At 47.0% G+C, this 17,705-nt stretch overlaps 2 protein-coding genes across 2 annotated transcripts; one reads left to right on the top strand and one right to left on the bottom strand.

Annotated features, from left to right (window-relative positions):
* Positions 1-3,185: 3,185 nt before the first annotated feature.
* Positions 3,186-13,056, bottom strand: HIF1AN (hypoxia inducible factor 1 subunit alpha inhibitor). Its single transcript, XM_055806928.1, has 8 exons — positions 12,834-13,056; positions 11,421-11,671; positions 10,013-10,161; positions 8,137-8,282; positions 7,550-7,656; positions 7,099-7,162; positions 6,753-6,863; positions 3,186-5,567 (listed from the first exon to the last, which is right to left on the bottom strand). The coding sequence occupies exons 1-8, from the start codon at positions 13,005-13,007 to the stop codon at positions 5,523-5,525; spliced, it is 1,047 nt and encodes a 348-aa protein (XP_055662903.1). The 5' UTR covers positions 13,008-13,056; the 3' UTR covers positions 3,186-5,522.
* A 671-nt stretch (positions 13,057-13,727) lies between these two features.
* On the top strand, positions 13,728-17,669 carry NDUFB8 (NADH:ubiquinone oxidoreductase subunit B8). Its single transcript, XM_055806937.1, has 5 exons — positions 13,728-13,873; positions 14,177-14,303; positions 14,916-15,015; positions 16,606-16,761; positions 17,440-17,669. Exons 1-5 carry the CDS (start codon positions 13,774-13,776, stop codon positions 17,530-17,532), a joined length of 576 nt encoding a protein of 191 aa, XP_055662912.1. The 5' UTR covers positions 13,728-13,773; the 3' UTR covers positions 17,533-17,669.
* The last annotated feature ends 36 nt before the right edge of the window (positions 17,670-17,705 follow it).

Below are 17,705 nucleotides of genomic sequence, written 5' to 3'. Positions count from 1 at the left end.
CATGGCTTCAGATCTTCCCTTTGCAGGTATCTGCTTTGATTTCCAGTCACAGAAAGAATAATCACTGCGGTGGAGACCCCTGCCTCAAGAGAAAGACCCAGCCTTGCAAAGACAGGAATTGTCACTGAAATCAATTAATACAGTAAGCTGAAGTCTTGAGATGAATTAACCAACATCATGTGCCCCACAAGCGGTCTGTGATCCCCCCTCGCAAGTTATAGTTGTTGATCTAATCAGAGGCAGTGCCTCTTCAAGTAAACTATGCCAAAACGTTTAACCTGACAAGAGTTCAAATGACGGCTGCAGGAAAAACAGGTAACAGATTTCATGTATACCAGTATCTTGATCAAGACCCTCAAAACCCAAACAAATGCATATACTGGGTTGTGCATGGTGGGGTGATGAGCTAAGCCAGCAAACAACAGACACAGAGAAGTCACCACTGCCTTCTTTACCTGTCATGCAGCCCATCAGGCTCCTCCTTGCTCTTGTAAGAAATGACATTAATAGGAAAAGAGCCTGGAACTTCTTTCATATTGCTCGTCCTAATCTTTCTGCATGCCAGTCAAGGCCTGTGCCTGGTCTCCTCTGCACCAGAAACTTCAAGGCTGCATGTAAGGTTTGGGAAAGGAGACTGCAAAAATTTAAGAAGTTGTTTCTGTGGGTTTTGCTGGCAGTTTGTGGCCAAGCACCAAGAAGGAAGTGCAAGGCGTTGGGGCAAGGAGAGTGCTCCAAAATGCGCTCTTTCCCTTACTAAGCAGATAGCCAAGAACCACTGAACAGCACAGGAAGGATTTTGTCTAGCTGCCTTCCTCCACAAGCTTTCCAACCCAGCCAAGACCCTGGCTGCTGCTTCATACCTAGGCAGAGGGAGCTCTGCAGAGCAAGAGTAGCACTGAGAGTTATGCATCTCATGGACTTTGCTGTGGCTCCAGTGGCTGCCTCCACTGTTTGAGGAATATTCTCCCCCCCTTCCCTCCTTCTAACAAAGATTCTGATTAATGATCACTCATTCCTAATTGTCAAATTTCTTTTCCTTCATCCTGTGTCTAATCACCAGTGACAGAAGCCATTACGCAAATGAGAGCAGACGACTTCCCACAACTGTTCTCGTTGGTAAAAGCCTTGTAATTTAAAGCTCTGATTTGTAGAGGAAAGCTGCGTTTCCCCAAGGCGTCCGGGCATCTGTTCCACTTACACTCCAAGAGCCTCCACTTCCGCTCCCTCCCCCCACAATTAGTCCTCTGCTTGCAACAAATATTTGACTTTGCGAGGCAGTAATTAGAACTTACTTTGCATGCGTTTGTCACAGTAACAGCATCTCTTTCCCTTTCCTTCCAGGCAACAGCACCAATGCAGAAAAATGCCCAGGGAAGACTGTGACTTCAGGACTTCCCAGGACATTGGTGAGAGGTGTCATCTCCAGAACAGGAACGGAACATGAAGACCATAAACCAGAGCGCAAGGAAGCTCCTCACACACACGGGGTAGAAGGGAGGCTTAGAGAAAAGCACTTTGAAAAAAACCACACACATGCAGAGGCAGCACCCGCTGCTGCAGTTGCTGCTCTGCTTCCTGGGCTGGGATGGTGGCAGCATGGATCAACCGTGCACCAACAACAGACGCCTGCCAAGAGATTGTCAAAACTCCAGGCGCACCATCCCCATTCTAGGACTAGAGCAGCGGCAGCATTCACTGTTGGCTCACTCATCGGTAAGAAGTGTTGCAAAGAAAAGAAACAGCAGTCTTGGCGGAGGCCTGCCCCTCCCTTCCCCCAAGAGCTGCTTCGATGCTCAGGGTCTCTCCCCCTTCACCCCCACCTGTGTTAGATTGGCCCCTGCACTGCAGCTATGTCCCATACCTCCTCCACCATGGCTCTGATCCTGACCAGCCGGCTTCACTCTGCACCTGCTTTATCACTCCAATTTTCCTGGGTGATCACCGAGCTGAGCCTGATCACAAAGCAGGTAAGACAGTGCATCAGTCTGAAAACCCACACTCTTCTCTTTCCATGGGAAAGATCCTGCAGCCACGATCTATAGGGATTAAGAGAAAGGTCACTTCTCCCCAGAAAAATCTCACTTTTCAAGGAACAGGGAAGTGGGCAAAACAGAAGGACCTAAGGTAGTAAAAGCAAACAAGAAAACAACTGGAAGGGAAAAATCCTGGAGACTGTTTTTCAAATGACACAGACCTCATCCCTCTGTTTCCTCCACTTCTCTGCACAACCCAACATCTGTAAGCTTTGTGGTGCCAGCCATGCATGTTACCCACAGGCATGTGCACAACAGAAAGGCTACAGGATCAGCCATAACAGACCACTAAGTTCAGTGGAACAGAAGCAAATGAGTGTTCAGCGCTGATGATCCCAGCAGGCACAGGAGGGAAGGGTGAACACCCATGGTCACAGGAAACTTTAACCTCTTGTCTTTTCCACTCCCTCCACATTCACCCTGTTCCCCAAGGGCATGAGGAGACAATGCCAATTGTGGTACCAAAGGCTTAGACCGCTGCCTCTCTCTCCTCTCACCAGCCCCACCATCTCTAATATATATTCAGCTCTTCCCCATTTTACTACACATTAGAAATTTGTTCAGATTTAGCCAATATTTCACTGACAGTTAGGTACCAAGATTGCTGTAGTTAATATTACCATAAAATAATTTGTGTCTTTATCAGGTAGAGAGAACTCCACCACCCAAGGCTGCTACAGCAGAGGTACACAGAGGAAGCCTCCACCCAAAATCTCCTTGACCAAAGTATGAATCAGATAAAGGACCAAATGAAGGATAAGATATCCCAAAGGACAAGCAACTGATAGAACTCATTAGACCTAATAGTGTAGTTTACTCTGTCATCCCATCAGTGACCAGATCATGGTGACACCATTCGAGTCAGTAGGGAGGATAATTTGTTCCCTCCCTACCAACACTTGTTGACAGGGTTCAAGGATACCATCTTACTCCTAGCTTTCCTTTCAGGTTTAAGGAAGTAGCATGAGGAAAGTTTGTGAAGACACAATAATGCAGTTGGTATTGGTGCTTTGAAGGCAGTTCTGGAGACCAGCAGCTTTCATCAGTGAAGAACGCACATGGAGTTACTAGAAAGACTGAAAGGTAGCCTTATATGTGTATCTCCTTATACAGCTCTCCTGTACAGCCACTCACAAAATAAAAGCCACACAGTTCTGTTGTTCAACATTGGTTGTATTTAAGAACTACACTTCAGAAGGTACCGTGTGTGTCACGCCCCACCCCCCGCACACACACCCCTAGCAGAGAACACACACAGCTTCCCAATACCATGGCAAGGGGCATTGAAAGCACAAGGTGAATAGGGAAGGGGGGGAGTCAGTCCATCAGTGCATTGTGAATAAGCTTTCACGAAATCAAGTGCAGCAAAACCTGTTCAGACACTTTAAAAGTTAGACCTTTGGCAAATAAAGAAAAAACAAAAGGATTCTGAAGTTCTGTAAGTACCATTCTCTCTCCACATAGGATATGAACTCCCACCCTGAGCTTCAAGAGTTGACAGTGTCCCAACAAATAGTACTGGAGACTACCATGTGCTGAATAAATAGCACAGAGGTGGGATTTCATTTGAGCATTTTTCAACCACAGGCATGTGCCCAGTACTCCTGGGAAGGTCTTGCTTTTGGCCAGAGTGAGCAGCTTAGCGTTCTTCCCCACCTGCCCAAAGGCTGAGCATTGATAAGCATCCAGCTGAGCAACCTTCACCTGGATGTAACCACAGCTCTGGAGAGTCTGTAACAAGTAAACATGGCAGTGACACTACTCAGTAACACAGATGTATTTCTTAAACAAGGACCCCACAGCTGCCAATTACACTTCAGTTGTTCTGACCTGTAAAGCAGCCAACTAGCCCCTAGGACCTCCTGTTTGAGAGGCCTCTCAGCTTAGTGCAAGGCAAGCTCACTGCAGGTGGTGCATGAGCCATCCCAACAAAAGACAGAGCACATGTTCTCAACACTCTTATGAGAATCCCATGTCAGAACAAGTCCTGAAGAACAGAGAAAAACATTGGGAAGTCTCAACAGAACAAATTCCCCACTTCTCTGGGATGAGATTAACGGGCTATGAAACATCTCCTACATCTAAGCTCTTGGGATCCTTACAACTTGCATCAAATACACAAGACCTTGCACCACCCCCCAAACCAGGGAGAGCAGTGCAGCACACTTCAGGGAAGCAAAAGCCAGCCTCCATACGAGCTCAAGGCTTTTGCATGGAAGTGGAAAGCAAAATTATTTTTCAGGGTGATTGCTGAGGACTCTTTAAGAGGCTTGTCTGGTTCCTGTGCTCCAGTCTTGTCACTTCCCAGCCTGCCATGTCAAGTCCCAGCACACAAAAAGGATCAAGATAACCTTAACCACATTTAAACAGAAAGCCCTGACCTCTTTCACATGACTGTACAAGGAAGGGAACCACACACTGGCATGGATTTAACTGATGGACAGGAGCCACACAACATCACACAAACATGCGCACCTGTGCGCAGCCACACACACTTGAGTTCTTGCAGTTTCAGTAAAAAGGGCACTTTCCCATGTTAGTCCAAGGAGCCAGCACCCCTGGTGGGGAGACGGGAAGCTCTGTACCTATCTGACACTGCATTTTGACAGTCTGGCTCAGCACCCCTGGGGAATTTTATTTAAAAATGTGGCTTAATTGTTCCAAGACTCGGAGAATGCCCTGGCATTTATGCACCTCCCTTCATAATGCTACATCCCCTTTTAACCATACTGCAGCTTCAAAAGAGCAGGAGAGCAGCCTTCACTTCCCAGAGAAAGCTGTCAGAAAAGAGGTTTATCTAGACTCCTACAACACATTATTTGGAGAGGATAGGATTTGGCGCTCACACACTAGATGAATTCACTGTGATCTCTACCCTGTGCTAAGTCCAAAGCATAGATGTCTTAAGCTGAAGAAACAGAATCATTTATCCTGTTGCTCATCACACACAGGCTATCTCACATGTTCCATTATACAAAAAGGTGCCACAGTTGAGCATGGACAGGTCCTCTAACAACAGAGGACTGTGAAACCTATCACTTTCCACCTTATATCCACTGCAGGCACCAAAACATAAACCCAGCCAGGAAGTCCAAACCCCGTGAGGCTGAGGAAACAAGATCACTCCTGGTTCTCCTCCAAGCTTTTCTTCAAATGCCTGAAATTCTTGAAGCAACACATCCAGTGCCAGAAGCCATGCTCCTTGTTGTGGCAAACAGGGTAGAGGGAGAAAAAAACAAGTTAGTGAGCATGAATCCAGCTTCCAACAAGTGCAGACTCTTTCTTGGGAGGTTCGGTTAGATGAGAGTGGAAGATGAATGGGGTACTAACGGTTTTGCAGTTCCAGTAGCCCCCTTTATTGTAGTGGGGCAAGGATAGGCCAGGAAACCCATCAGTCTGTTAAGTGCCGCGTGCAATACTAGCGCTCAGTATCTTCCATTGCTTGTGAACAAAGCAGCTCCAACATCAGTCACTCCGGGCAGGCAGGCATTAGTCATACCGTCCCTTAATCATCATATTCAACAAGGGACCCACCTGTTCAAAACAAAACCAGACTGTTAGCTGGGACAGTTACTCAGAAACGGCAACTGCAGAGCCTGTTCCCTCTGCATCACAACACCTTATGAGCTGAGCAGCCCAGGGCAGAGGATCTCAGCACACAAACTGAGTCTAAGGTACACTGAATCAGTTTCAAAGTATTTTCCAGATAAATACTGGGGCACCCTTGAGCACATCCTCAGATACCCTACCAAAATTGCAGCATTCTCTACCAACACCCAACTGTAGCTGTCAGCAAAACACTGCATCCATGGTATTTGAAACCTTTTCACTTCCCACCCTAGATTTGTGATTTCTCAGTAGATACTATTAAAAGGAGTCAACAGTCATCAGGGGTTGCTTTTTGCAGGGCACAGAAGGAACATTCTTACTCATTGAATCCTCTCTGGTCCTTGGGGTCACTTGGAAGGAAGACTAGGGCTGATAATTTTGCTAAGGTTTTGCTTTCAGTCAAGACCACTCCCATTTCTCAGCACTGCCTGATCACTGAGGGAAGTTCAACACGCTACAGAAGCAAGATAATCTCAGGGGAGAGGCTCATCTTACATTAGGGCACTAAAAAGAAGTTTGTGCACAGTGGTAAGGGTTACAGACCATGAAAACATTTCTATTCACAGCCAGTATTTTCACTTTCAGATCAGCAGGAGATCTTCAAAAGCATACTCTTAGTAATTCCACCTGGCTTTTTGAAATACCAGTTGATTAAAACCACAAAGAATTCAGAGACAGAGACATGTGTTAAGCGGGAAACACATGACTTAGAAGAGATTTATCTTAAGAGATCTGGATTCAGCAAGTAAAACAGTGTCTTTTTTTTGGCAAACACTGGGTATCGTTGCTGCACAGAAGGCTAAGGAGAGTTTGGGAGCAACACTTCCCTGGCAGTGCCCAAAGTCAAAGCCAAACACCTTCCCCCACATACAAGAACAATTAATCCCTTGTTTGTAGTGGTCCTCTCCAGAATTAAAATGTAAAGAGCTTGCCTTTTTGTAGCCAAAGGACCTTCTGAAGACAGCAGGAAGAACCATTCACAGCAACAGAGCAACCCTGCTTTCTCCTACCCTCACTGTGATACCTGCAGAGCCAAATAGTTGGCATCTCGAGTTTTGCATTAAGCCATAACAAATTCAACAACAGTGACTATATGGTTCCGTTTTGTACCTCTTGTGGATTTCCTAAGGCTTCTCCCAACATCTTCTCAATGTTCCTCATTATCGCCACTTTCTGATGAGCCTTTAATGGATACTCGATTCTCTTTGGGGTTGGGGCACCCTGAAACATCAGAAATAGCTCATGTCATGCTTCCTAAATTGGCAGATAATTCTACCTTCTAATAGCCACCCAGTCTCTCACACACGACTCAAGGGAGAAAGCAACTTTCAGCTTTAAAGCAAAGGATTTGGTGCAACGAAGTTCTCATATTGACAACACATGCCAATACATCTCTACTGAAAAAATCCTCTGGGATAGAGCTATCCAAGCTGTGCAGGAAAGTGCTTGTACTCACCTTGTACCAGAAGTTCACAGTGATGGTAATCCCCCCATTCAGGAGAGACTCAATGTGGTGCCACCTGCATGGAAACCACAAAGAAGACGACACTATTGCTGTAGTTTATAGTGAAATACCTTAGATGGATGAGTTCAGACAGCACTAGACAAGCCTTGCCCTACACCACCATCATCAAGACCTCAGAACTACCGGAAAGGTCTTTGTATTTAAATACAGATCCTCTTCTCACACACATTAATGGAGTACTTGCACCATTAACATGGTGTCAGGGAGAGTTACCATTCCCCTCCAACAGACAGGAAGTAGAAGCAGATTAGCCCAGGGTATCACAGAAAATACCATACTCGCTGATGAAGCTGAAACAGAATTATCTTAAGAGCCAACCCAAGCAGAAGACCTTTTAAACCTCTGTTGGCTGGTCACTGTGCAGTCCCACCATTCCTCTTACCAGTACATAGGTATGTATAGCACATCCCCTGGCCCCACCACCGCCTCATAGCCAACCACGCTCCGAAAGTTTGGAAACTTCTCATAGTCAGGATTGTCAAAGTCCACCTAACAGAGGAAAACATTAATAAACTCAGAAGAACTTCCTGCAATGACAGTCCTCATTATTGGCTCTCAGTATCAAATCATCCTTCCCTATATGGCTTTCATATTCGCATTTGTGTCTTAACTCCATTGCAATGTCCTGCAGTACCCTCAAAGTACCATCTACTTGGGTAGGAGTCCTGCAATTTGTTTCTGAGCAAATCTGTTTGACAAGTCATCAGTGAAACAGAAAAGGTACCAACTGCAGCCCAGTTGTGCTATCAGTAAGAGCGTGTTTATAGCCCTAGTTCTTGCAAGTCAGGACCAGACACAAACAGAAACACTACCAGGCCTTCCATCTATTCTCAACATATTCACCAGTTAACAGATCTGAACACAGGTTTTTCAAAAGCAGCTTTAATTCCAGTACAGCTTCCTCCCACCTAGCACCTTCACAAATGTCCTGTTTTGTCATGGAACAGAGAACAGATCTGCTACTCTCACCTGGCTCTGTCTGTCACACGGATGGTGCACAGGATAAGGGTAGAGGCATTCAAACTGATCAGGAGGGAACAGGATACATCTCTTGTAACCCTTAATCTGAGCAAAGAAGTTCTGCTGCTCATCATAATGAGCTGGTGTCACATTCCCTACAGAGAGAGAAAAGATGATAATCAAGACACACTCACATACAGGTAGGAAAGATGGAAGCAAGTTACATTCTTTGATGAAGACAGTAAATACACTTCCACATATTCAGAAAACTAAACATGGAAAATGACCACAAAAACGTTACAAACTGATCACTGTATCAGCCAGCCTTTATTGAGCAGTTGCTACTCCACTTAATTTCCATTCTAAATCCATATTCAGCAACTCACGCTTTACAGGATTAGAATTTCCAGCTTGTTCCCATGAACAGCAGATGGCAAACGTTGATGGGAAGCTTCTTCATAAAACACATTGTTTAGATGACAAGTTGTAGAACGGACTTTAGGAAATTATCAGTCTAGAGAAAAGGAGTCTAACAGCCTGATCTTGAAAAAAGTCCTAGTAGTTTTGCAAGAAAACAAGTAAATATTTTTTTGTCATTGGGGCTCCCAACAGCACCTTCTCAGTCTGATTAACAGTTCTGAAGCTTGACTGTTACCACTAGATCTTAAATTTAATCAAACCTTTAAATACAATGGGGCATTCTGTACCCCTTACAACTATGTTTTTTAAGCTGCTTGCAATTCAGATATTACTCTTTTAGCTCGCTCTTTGTATGTATTTTCACTAAGTAGAATTAAGATGACAATTAACCCCGCAACTTCATTGAATGTATCATAAAATCAAATGCTCCTGTAAAGACACTCCTTTTCCTAGTACACACTGGTTCAAGACAATCCCTTGGTTCTTGCACATAACCTGTTGATAACAGGATTTTAGTGATCACATTATGTATGACCTGTAGGGAACTGTTGGTGCACTGCTTTTATGTGAAGTTCTCTTCTCTCAGCTAGTAAAACAAGTGGCAAAGACAAACAGCTGTAAGTTGAGTATGACCTGTTGCAAAGGGGAAAAACATCTGCTGTCAGAACTGAATAGCCATGAATTAACAAATAATTATAATTGGATGTGATGACCACACTGATTATAGGCCATCCTACTTCAAGAAACATACACAGTTTTGTGCCCAGTTATTGATATTACTTTCTACTGGAACGCTCTCCTTGTCAACAGGGTAGTGGTACCTCTGTCTTCTAAAGCATTTGCCTATGAATAAGTCTCCACATGGATTTGGAATTACCCTCTATCCAGATATTTCTGGGATTTACCCATCTTCCAAGTTCCTCAGTTCCCTCTAACTTTCAAGAAGAAATTCAGCTCTTAAGAGAATTTCTCCCCGACAGTGTACCAGCTCAAATAAGAACAAATGCCTGACAGAATAATCAACGTTTCCTCCTGGGTAGACACTGGACACGCTAAGAAAAGCCCAGAAGACTAACTTTGCTCAACTTGTAAATCCTTTTGCAATTCAAACCTGCAGGCTCTGAGCATTTTACATCTACAGCATCTGAAGCATTCAAATAATAAGCAGCTCTCAGAATATGATTAGCAATTACCGAAAACACAGCCCTACCACCATCACACAGAGTCTTTCCACGAGCAGATTACATCCAGGCATTCACAGTGCATCCCTGGGGAAATACAGGCTATTCCTTTGGTTGTTTCCTCTCTGTAACCCAAGTTAAGTGGTGACAACAATTTCCACACAAACTAAAGATTTAAACTGCCTGCTCTGAAGAAACACTTGGTGGAAAATCCATTTGAAAGACCTTCTGAAATTGAAATACAGAACTGCTGACCAGATCTTCTCCCAGAGGTAGCTGCTTACCTTCCATGCCAATAAGAAGCAAGTTAGAAGTCAGCTGACCCCAGCCACGTTTCCCTTGTTGCTTGTTAATCCAGTTCCAGTTGAAACCAAGGAAATCCACCACAATCTTCCTTCCAACTGTGTCATTCAGTGTTTGCTGCAGATACAGCCTGTATTTTCCCAGAGATAAAGAGAAATCAAGCTTTGCCATGAAGATAAAGACATACTTCTGCATCTCTTCAGAAAGATTTCAAAACAAAGAGACATAACTCCTACAGATTCTGTTCTACCACCACACATCATAAACACCTGTAGAAAGAAAGCATTTCAAAAAGTCCTGAAACTTTGCTGAAAGGTTTTCTGGTACAGAAGGGAACAGAACTCAATTCTGTTTGAATAATCGTACGGGAAAAGGAGAATTTTACAGCAAGAACATCCCCCTTGTAATGCAGGAGGAGGAAACTGTACACTGGCTGGCCACTGTCAAATATCAAACACATTCATGAATAATCCCCAGATAAATGACACCACTCCAACTCATCTGCAGTAAGAATTACCTCTTCTACTAGAAGTGCATGAGGGAAAAAAAGGGCTCAGGAAATCCTGCACGTTTCAGCATCAAATTACTTCAAAGCCATGCCTACCTTTAGACATAGAGGACCAGAGGAATCAAACATCTGTATTAACAATCACAGTATTACAGACTACTGTCTGCAATGCTGGAAGAAAAATGCATTTTTAAGCTCAAGGACTACCTTCTCTCTTGGAAAAAGCACACTCAAAGCTGAGAAAGAATAGAAAGGTACAGACGACAAGTGGACAGGGACACAGAGTTGCTTCGAATTAAGACACAATTAAGCATCCATAAGTTAGAGGGCTGGTGACTGACAAAATTAACACAGGGTTTACATTGCTAATAGTTATTATATTCCATATAAACGTGAAGCTCCTCTCGGTAACTTACAGCTCCATTAGTGGTGCAGGCCATCAACACCAGCAAATACACTGCACATATGCAACCTCTTCTCATTTTTCTGAAAGAGTGTTAGCACCAGCTGCCTTGGTATTCTGTAAAAAAGGCTGAGTGCTATAGCCCATACCTTTTCATCAGATACCTAAGCTCCTCTATCAATACTATAGTCTGCCAAAAGAAAGTGAAGCTTAATGCTTTCTCTATGCAAACCTTGCCTCAGACAGAGAAAAAAATTAAACAAAACTCTGCAGACAATGTAAACAGTTCGATTAACTAATGGCATGACTACTTTAATCAGGTAACAAGGCTGCTGTCAACTAGAAGCCCTGCAGGAAAAGCAGGGCTATAAAGAAAAAAAGAAAAGCTTGAGAGGTTTTAAACATCAACACTCACTGAAGAGAATCTTGTTCCCTACTTAGACCTGCAGAAATGGAGAAACCTTCAAGTATTACTTACCTCTCAGCACTCCCTTTTTGTTGTATTTCACTGAGTCTGTCCACAAACTCAGCAAACTTCATCTCTTCCCTGCTCGACTTGGGTTTGAAGTTCTTAAAATTGGCCATTTTCTTCTCATCATAGTACAAAAACTTGTGTGTGCTGGCACTATACACTGAGAAGTCCCCATTGCCAATGTTTTCCTGAAGGTAGTCCAGGTCCCATTTCAGAGCTGGATAAACCAGATTCGTATCTGTCAGCACCACTGGCTCCTGGAGAGGAACAAGAAATCCATTGATTCAAGACCCTCTTGAACTTGAGAATGATCACATTCATTACTGCAATCACTTGAGCTTGCTTTGGAAACAGGGAATTGGAAAAGGCATTAAGAGTAATCAGGTACCTTGGTCTGAGGAAAAAAAACCAAGAAAAATGTGATAGGAAGTTTTGAGAAAGTGTCCTCAGCAAGTTCCTGGTAGTAACAGGACAGATTCCACTATCTACTTAGCTAATCTCTATAACATGTGAGGTTAGACAAACACTAGCTGGAAACAGTTTTAGGCCTACTTGGTCCTGCCATGTAGCAAGGAAACACAGTAGATTCTGCCTGATCCCTTCTAGCCTAGCTACGAAGGGCTAAATACTGGCAGAAAGGTATTTCTGAATCCAGAAACAGAGACAGTACTCATGTCTTTTCTCAGAGGATCGCAGATAACCTTCAGCCATCAAAAAAATAATACTACCTTATCTCTTCTATACCAAAAAAGCAACAACTACGAAAAGAAGACAAAGGGCATCACCTATCTCCTCACCTATAAATAGATGCAACCTAAACAAGAACTCTTGATAGCTGCTGTGTTTACAAGCTGTGCATGCACAACTTTCCTTCTTGCAGGATTTCTTTAAAAAAAAACCAACAAGCTAGCAATCTTACCAAAACGAAATCGGGCTTATCCAGAACAAATACAAGAGCCGCTCTGCAAGGCAGCATTCACACCTGGAGTCATTCTCACTTAGAAAATAACAAGCATATGCCCATGGTTTTACACAACATTTCCACGACTTTCGCCCGGACAACAAAGCACTTTGTTGAAGTCTGCAGGAAACGTTTCGTCTCTCAGCGCTGTGGCACCGAAAAGAAGCGCCCACCACAGCTCAGAGGAACGCGACAACGGCCACAGCCGAGCCCGCGCCGGGGCGGGGGGGCGCGGCAGGCACTCCACGGCGGGCAGCGCGGTAGCCTCAGAGGCAGGGCCGGGACGCGCCCCCGGGACGGCACCAGGGCCCGGAGCGCCCCGCTGCCTGCGAGCCGCTCTGCGGGCCCTGCTCCGCTCCGCCCCGCCGGGCCTGGCGGGCAAGGCGGGCAGCCTCCGCGCCGCAAACCGGCCCCGCCGCAGCCCCAGCGCCGGGCCGGGTCGCCGCTGCCCACCGCACCTCGTTCTCGATGAGCTCCTCGGCGCGGGGGTCGCTGTGGCTGAGCCGCGGGATAGGCCGCGTCTCGAAGGAGTAACGCCGGAACTGGGACTCGCTCCAGCCGCTCCCTGCCGCTACCGCCGGGCCCTCCTGGCAGCCCGCGGCCGCCGCCGAGGAGGAGGCCGCCGCTGCCATCGCCGCCTCTACCGGAGAACCCGGAACTAAAAAGCCGGAAGCGGAAGCTGCCCGCCCATGGTCACGCCGGAAGTGAAGGGAGACGGCGGGAGGCAGACGAAAGGGCAGGAGGGAGCGGCGGCGGCGGAGAGCAGCGCCCCTGCGCGGCGGGAGGTTGGGCGTGGCCTCCGCTCCCCTCCGCCTTCTCGCCGGTGCCAAGGGCTGCGGGCTGCAGTGGGAGCCGGGGGCGGGAAATGGCCCCTGCGGGCCGGCTGTGGAGTCAGGGCGGGGCCTCCGGGCCCCTCGGCGCTCGCCCGCCCCGCCGGTTCTGCGGCGCCCTTCTGAGTGCGGGGCTCGGGGCCAGCCGCCCGCCTGCCCCGCAGCACACGCGCAGATGCTCGTGCCTCAAAGCCAGACGTTTGACTACCTGAAGGAGAACGAGCTCAAGTACCGCAGAGTTTACATAATGAACTAAACAAGTAAACTGCAAAGTCCTTTAGCGCTCGTATCGATTTTCTCTACAGTAACGCATTGCTTAGGCTTGAAGAACAGCACCGCTAAACTAACAAGCCGTTGCAGCCGCCTGCGTTTCCCCGGCTCCGCGGGGACCGGGCGGTCACACGTGGGTACCAGCGTCGGTAGCACCGGTACGCGCCGAGGGCGGCCGCGCAGCCCTGGAGCACCGCCCCGGCCCCGCCCCGGCGGCGGGCTGGCTGCGGCCCGGCGGACGGAGGGGCGCCTCGGGCGGGGTTCTGTGTGTCGGCGGCCGCGCCTGCGCGGCGGGGCGATGGCGGCGGTCGGGCTGCGCGGTGTCCTCTGGCGGCGGGCGGCCGCCGGGCTGCGGCCGGGCTGGGCCGGGGCGGCGGCGCCCATGGGGGCGCGGGCGGGTGAGGGAGCGGGGGGACGGAGCGGGGGGCTCGGACGATGGTGGCTCCGGGGGCCTTGAGGCGGCGGGGCCAGGTGTCCTTGAGGCGGCGGGACGCCGGCGGGGCCGGGGCGGCTGGGGGCTGCTGGGGCCGGCGGGGCCGAGGCGGCTGGTGGCGACGGGCCGGCGGCGGCTGGGGGGCGGCGTGCCGGTTGGAGGGCGGCGGGCCGGTGGCTCCGGGGCCCTTGGGGTGGCGCGACCTCCCCGGCCTGGCCGTGGCTGCCGGCGAGCCCACAGCCAGGCTGCCCCGTGGCTCTCCCCCCAGCCTCGGAGGCGCCCAAGGACCTGATGCCTGGGCCGTACCCACGAACACCGGAGGAGCGGGCAGCCGCTGCAAGGAAGTACAACATGCGGGTGGAGGACTACGAGCCCTACCCCGACGATGGCTTTGGGTGAGCGGCCGGGGTGTCGGTGCCCGCGGGCAGGGCAGGCCGAGGCCCGCAGCTCCGCGTTGCGGGCTGGCGCTGGCAGGCTCGGTCCGATGCCCAGAGGTGCTGTGCCGTGAGCTTGGAGCTTTGAAGGCACACATCGGAGTTTTATAACAGGAACAAATGGAATGAGCTGGAGGCCTGTGTGAATAAAATACTGTACGAGAGACTTTATAGGCTGTTGGAATGCAAGGCTGAGAGGGATGAACTGAAGTAATCTCTGGAATAAAGATTTCAGGAGATGTTTAAATGTTGGAAAATACTTTGACATGTGCAAAGTGCAAGAGAACTAGGGTTCTGTACTTCAGTTAAGCCTGTGTTTTCTTCCAGCTAGTGTAGCCCAAAAAGCCCCCTTTGAGGAATGCTGTTTGTTACAGTAACTGGTATCACAGTGATGATCGTTGTGCTAGTTGCATGTATGTATTATAAAAATGTTGTATATATAGGAGCTATAAAACCAAGGTAATGTTTAAGTCTTTGATTTCCATAGCCCTGTCCTATAGTGTCTCCTATAAAACATATCTACATTAATATAGATTTCTTGTATGTTTGGGTTTTTTTATCTGTTTCTTACAGGTATGGTGACTATCCCAAGCTCCCTAATAAGTCTTTTCATGAGCGAGACCCCTGGTACCAGTGGGACCAGCCAGACGTGAGGCATAACTGGGGAGAGCCGGTAGGAATGCTAGTAGCACTTTTCAAGCTGCCGATCAATGCTACTGTTACTAAACAATAACATGCACATCTTGTTAGTGATTTCTGTTTAATTCTTTGTGTAACTGCATCGCCAAGTGCAGGTGTGTGTTGCCTATGTGAGCAGGGACAGTCAGTCGGAAGGAAAGTTAGGCTGTGGCCATCAGTGTAAATATTTTGAAAGTGCTGAGGACTGTTAACGCCTTTTTACATGTGAGGAGGGAGACTTTACAAACTTAAGTTTCTCTGTAGGAATAGGAAAGTCTCCTCCATTTTCTTTACCTGATCTGAACTCAGTAAGAGAGCTTAGTTCAGAATGATTTAGCAAAGAAGCTGTTTTTTAGTAAAGTCCTTTCAGTACAATGGAAGTAGCCTATTGCTGCTTTATTACTCCAGGGTTGTTTTGGGATAGAATACAAATAGGGAGGTTTTCTCTGAAGAAAGTTTGCAAGATATCGGTAAGAGAAATGGGTGAATAGAGCATATATGTTAACTTTCAAAATCTAAGTTCCTCATACTCCGTGTCAGGAGTAACTTTTCAGTTAGTGTGGAGTCTGTCTGTGAATGACTGCAGTCTAGCTGTGACTACTGAACTTAGTAATTGACCTGAGCTCTCATGACTAAAAGCAGAGATTATGTAAGCATGTGTATGTGATATATAGTATAAACATGCCAGAGCATCATAGCATGCGTACCACAGCAAAGGGCATGTAACAACTGTAAAAGCACAAGAAAAAACCCACGGTGATTTGGTGTTGTTGTGGTGCTTGGTACAGTAAGGCTTGTACAGGTGCCCTTGCAGGGGGTTGGCAGTGAGGGGCCAGGTGGAGTATGCTGGTGCATTCCAGGGGTCAGCTGATGCCTCTGTTCAGGCAGCTGGGTTCTGCTCAGTCTGGTGCTCTGGGTTTGACAGCAAATGGCTCTGTGCAGAGGGGAAAGCTGGGGAGCTAGAGGCAGTGCTTGAGCTGTAAATGAGTTCTCTGCTTTCATTAATGGGAAGGGAGGCTATAGGTAGAACGTGCTTGGGACTTTGCTATGTATACTTAAAGGCAGAAGGTTGAACACCTCTCTGTGTCAATCAGGCTTGCTACCAGCCTGGCTGTTGTCACAGAGCAACAGTAGCAGGTGCTCTTAGTGTTCTGAGGAACCAGCTTCTAAGTGGCAAGGTAACTGCTGCTCTGAAATAACACTGCTACTTCTCTTTGGATATGTGACTGAACTTCCATAAATGAGGGTGCCAGTTTATACCATGCCTTTTCAACAGTGCTTGGAACAAATCTAAGGTGGGGTGATTATGTATATAAATAAAAGCTGCTGCTATCCTAAAATTAAGCATATTGTCTGGTGTAAGCATAGGATGGAATTTGAAGTCCTGAGTTACACCAATGTGTAAGTGACAACTTGCTGTGACTGTAGGTAAATTACTTGCCTCCTCTGAGGCTTGATCTCCACTTGTGGGGTGGAGATGAAACAGCTTCTGGGAGTTTCATGCATGCTGTAAAGCACTTCTTCCTTGATAAAAGCAGATTGAGCACAGTTGGTAAACGTGCAGCGTTTTTTCTTTGTTCTTTAGATGCACTGGGACTTTGACATGTACATTCGGAACCGTGTTGATACATCCCCCACTCCAGTTGCCTGGCACACCATGCGCAAACACTTCCTTGTCTTTTTGAGTACCATGCTGATCATGTTTGGTCTTGGAGAGATCTACCCATCTTACAGGCCTGTGGTGAGTGACACCCTTGTGTAAAGGGAGGAGAAGTAGCTGTGTTTCTTGCTGCTGAAGCTGCATGATCAGCATGAATGCAAACCCCTGCTGCTGGCAGGGGATGGACCAATGCAGCCTCATCTAGCCTGAGTTGTTCTCTTAACTGGTTTGGCTCAGCTGACAGGTTCTGTTTCATAGTGAGGAGTTCCTGTTCACAGGCAACTAATTTTAAGCTGTGCTGCTTACAGTATCCCTTCTTTGATCTAGTAATTCTCCTTCACTGTGTGCATCTGCTCAAGAGAGATGCTTTATCTTGTCTCTTGCCCTGTGTTTTTAGTTATACCTCATGGTCTATATCATTTGAAATGTACTCCTGAAAAATGCATCTGAATACACAGACAGTTTTTGCAATACATTATCCCTGTGCTGTGAGACGAACGAGATGAACTGTTGGTTGAGATTAAATGCCAGACCACCCTGATGTTTTTTTTGAAGGACATGAGTTTATACAAGGAACTCTATCTCTGAGTTTACTTTCCTTGTACTGTAATATTCCTGCCGAAGCACTTAAGAAATACAAATTTAAGTCTTAAATGACAAGCCTTGACTTGGGTGGGATGGGATGAGACATTCTCCCCTTGCCCCTTTATTTGCTTGGATAAATATGGTGAATTTGTCATTCTTTCTTGCTCCTTGTAGGGACCGAAGCAATATCCCTTCAATGACCTGTATCTGGAGAAAGGAGGAGACCCCAATAAAGAGCCACCAGTGGTGACACACTATGAAATCTGAACGTTGTTGAAGCGCTATGTTTCTCCTGTGTCAATTCTGCTGGGGATGGCATCTTAACTGTTCACTGTGGCATATGTTAATGCTTGTTCTTCAACATTCAACCACTAACTTCAGTGAAATATATCGATGATACCTACTGTGCTAGTTGTCTGCTGTTGGTTTGAGAAGACTGA

This window comes from Falco peregrinus, chromosome 1, assembly GCF_023634155.1.
Source record: "Falco peregrinus isolate bFalPer1 chromosome 1, bFalPer1.pri, whole genome shotgun sequence".
Classification (NCBI taxonomy): Eukaryota; Metazoa; Chordata; class Aves; order Falconiformes; family Falconidae; genus Falco; species Falco peregrinus.
This window is presented reverse-complemented; position numbering and strand designations above follow the sequence as displayed.

Bases quoted from the DNA above. Each gene is read 5' to 3' on its own strand.
- HIF1AN (XM_055806928.1), bottom strand. From the start codon at position 13,007: ATGGCAGCGGCGGCCTCCTCCTCGGCGGCGGCCGCGGGCTGCCAGGAG. The intron at 8,283-10,012 runs GTAAGCAGCTAC...CTCTCTCTGTAG, and splicing joins GCTTCTTATTGGCATGGAAG to GGAATGTGACACCAGCTCAT. The intron at 6,864-7,098 runs GTGAGTACAAGC...CTGATGTTTCAG, and splicing joins CTGTGAACTTCTGGTACAAG to GGTGCCCCAACCCCAAAGAG.
- NDUFB8 (XM_055806937.1), top strand. From the start codon at position 13,774: ATGGCGGCGGTCGGGCTGCGCGGTGTCCTCTGGCGGCGGGCGGCCGCC. The intron at 13,874-14,176 runs GTGAGGGAGCGG...CTCTCCCCCCAG, and splicing joins GCCCATGGGGGCGCGGGCGG to CCTCGGAGGCGCCCAAGGAC. The intron at 15,016-16,605 runs GTAGGAATGCTA...TTTGTTCTTTAG, and splicing joins GGCATAACTGGGGAGAGCCG to ATGCACTGGGACTTTGACAT.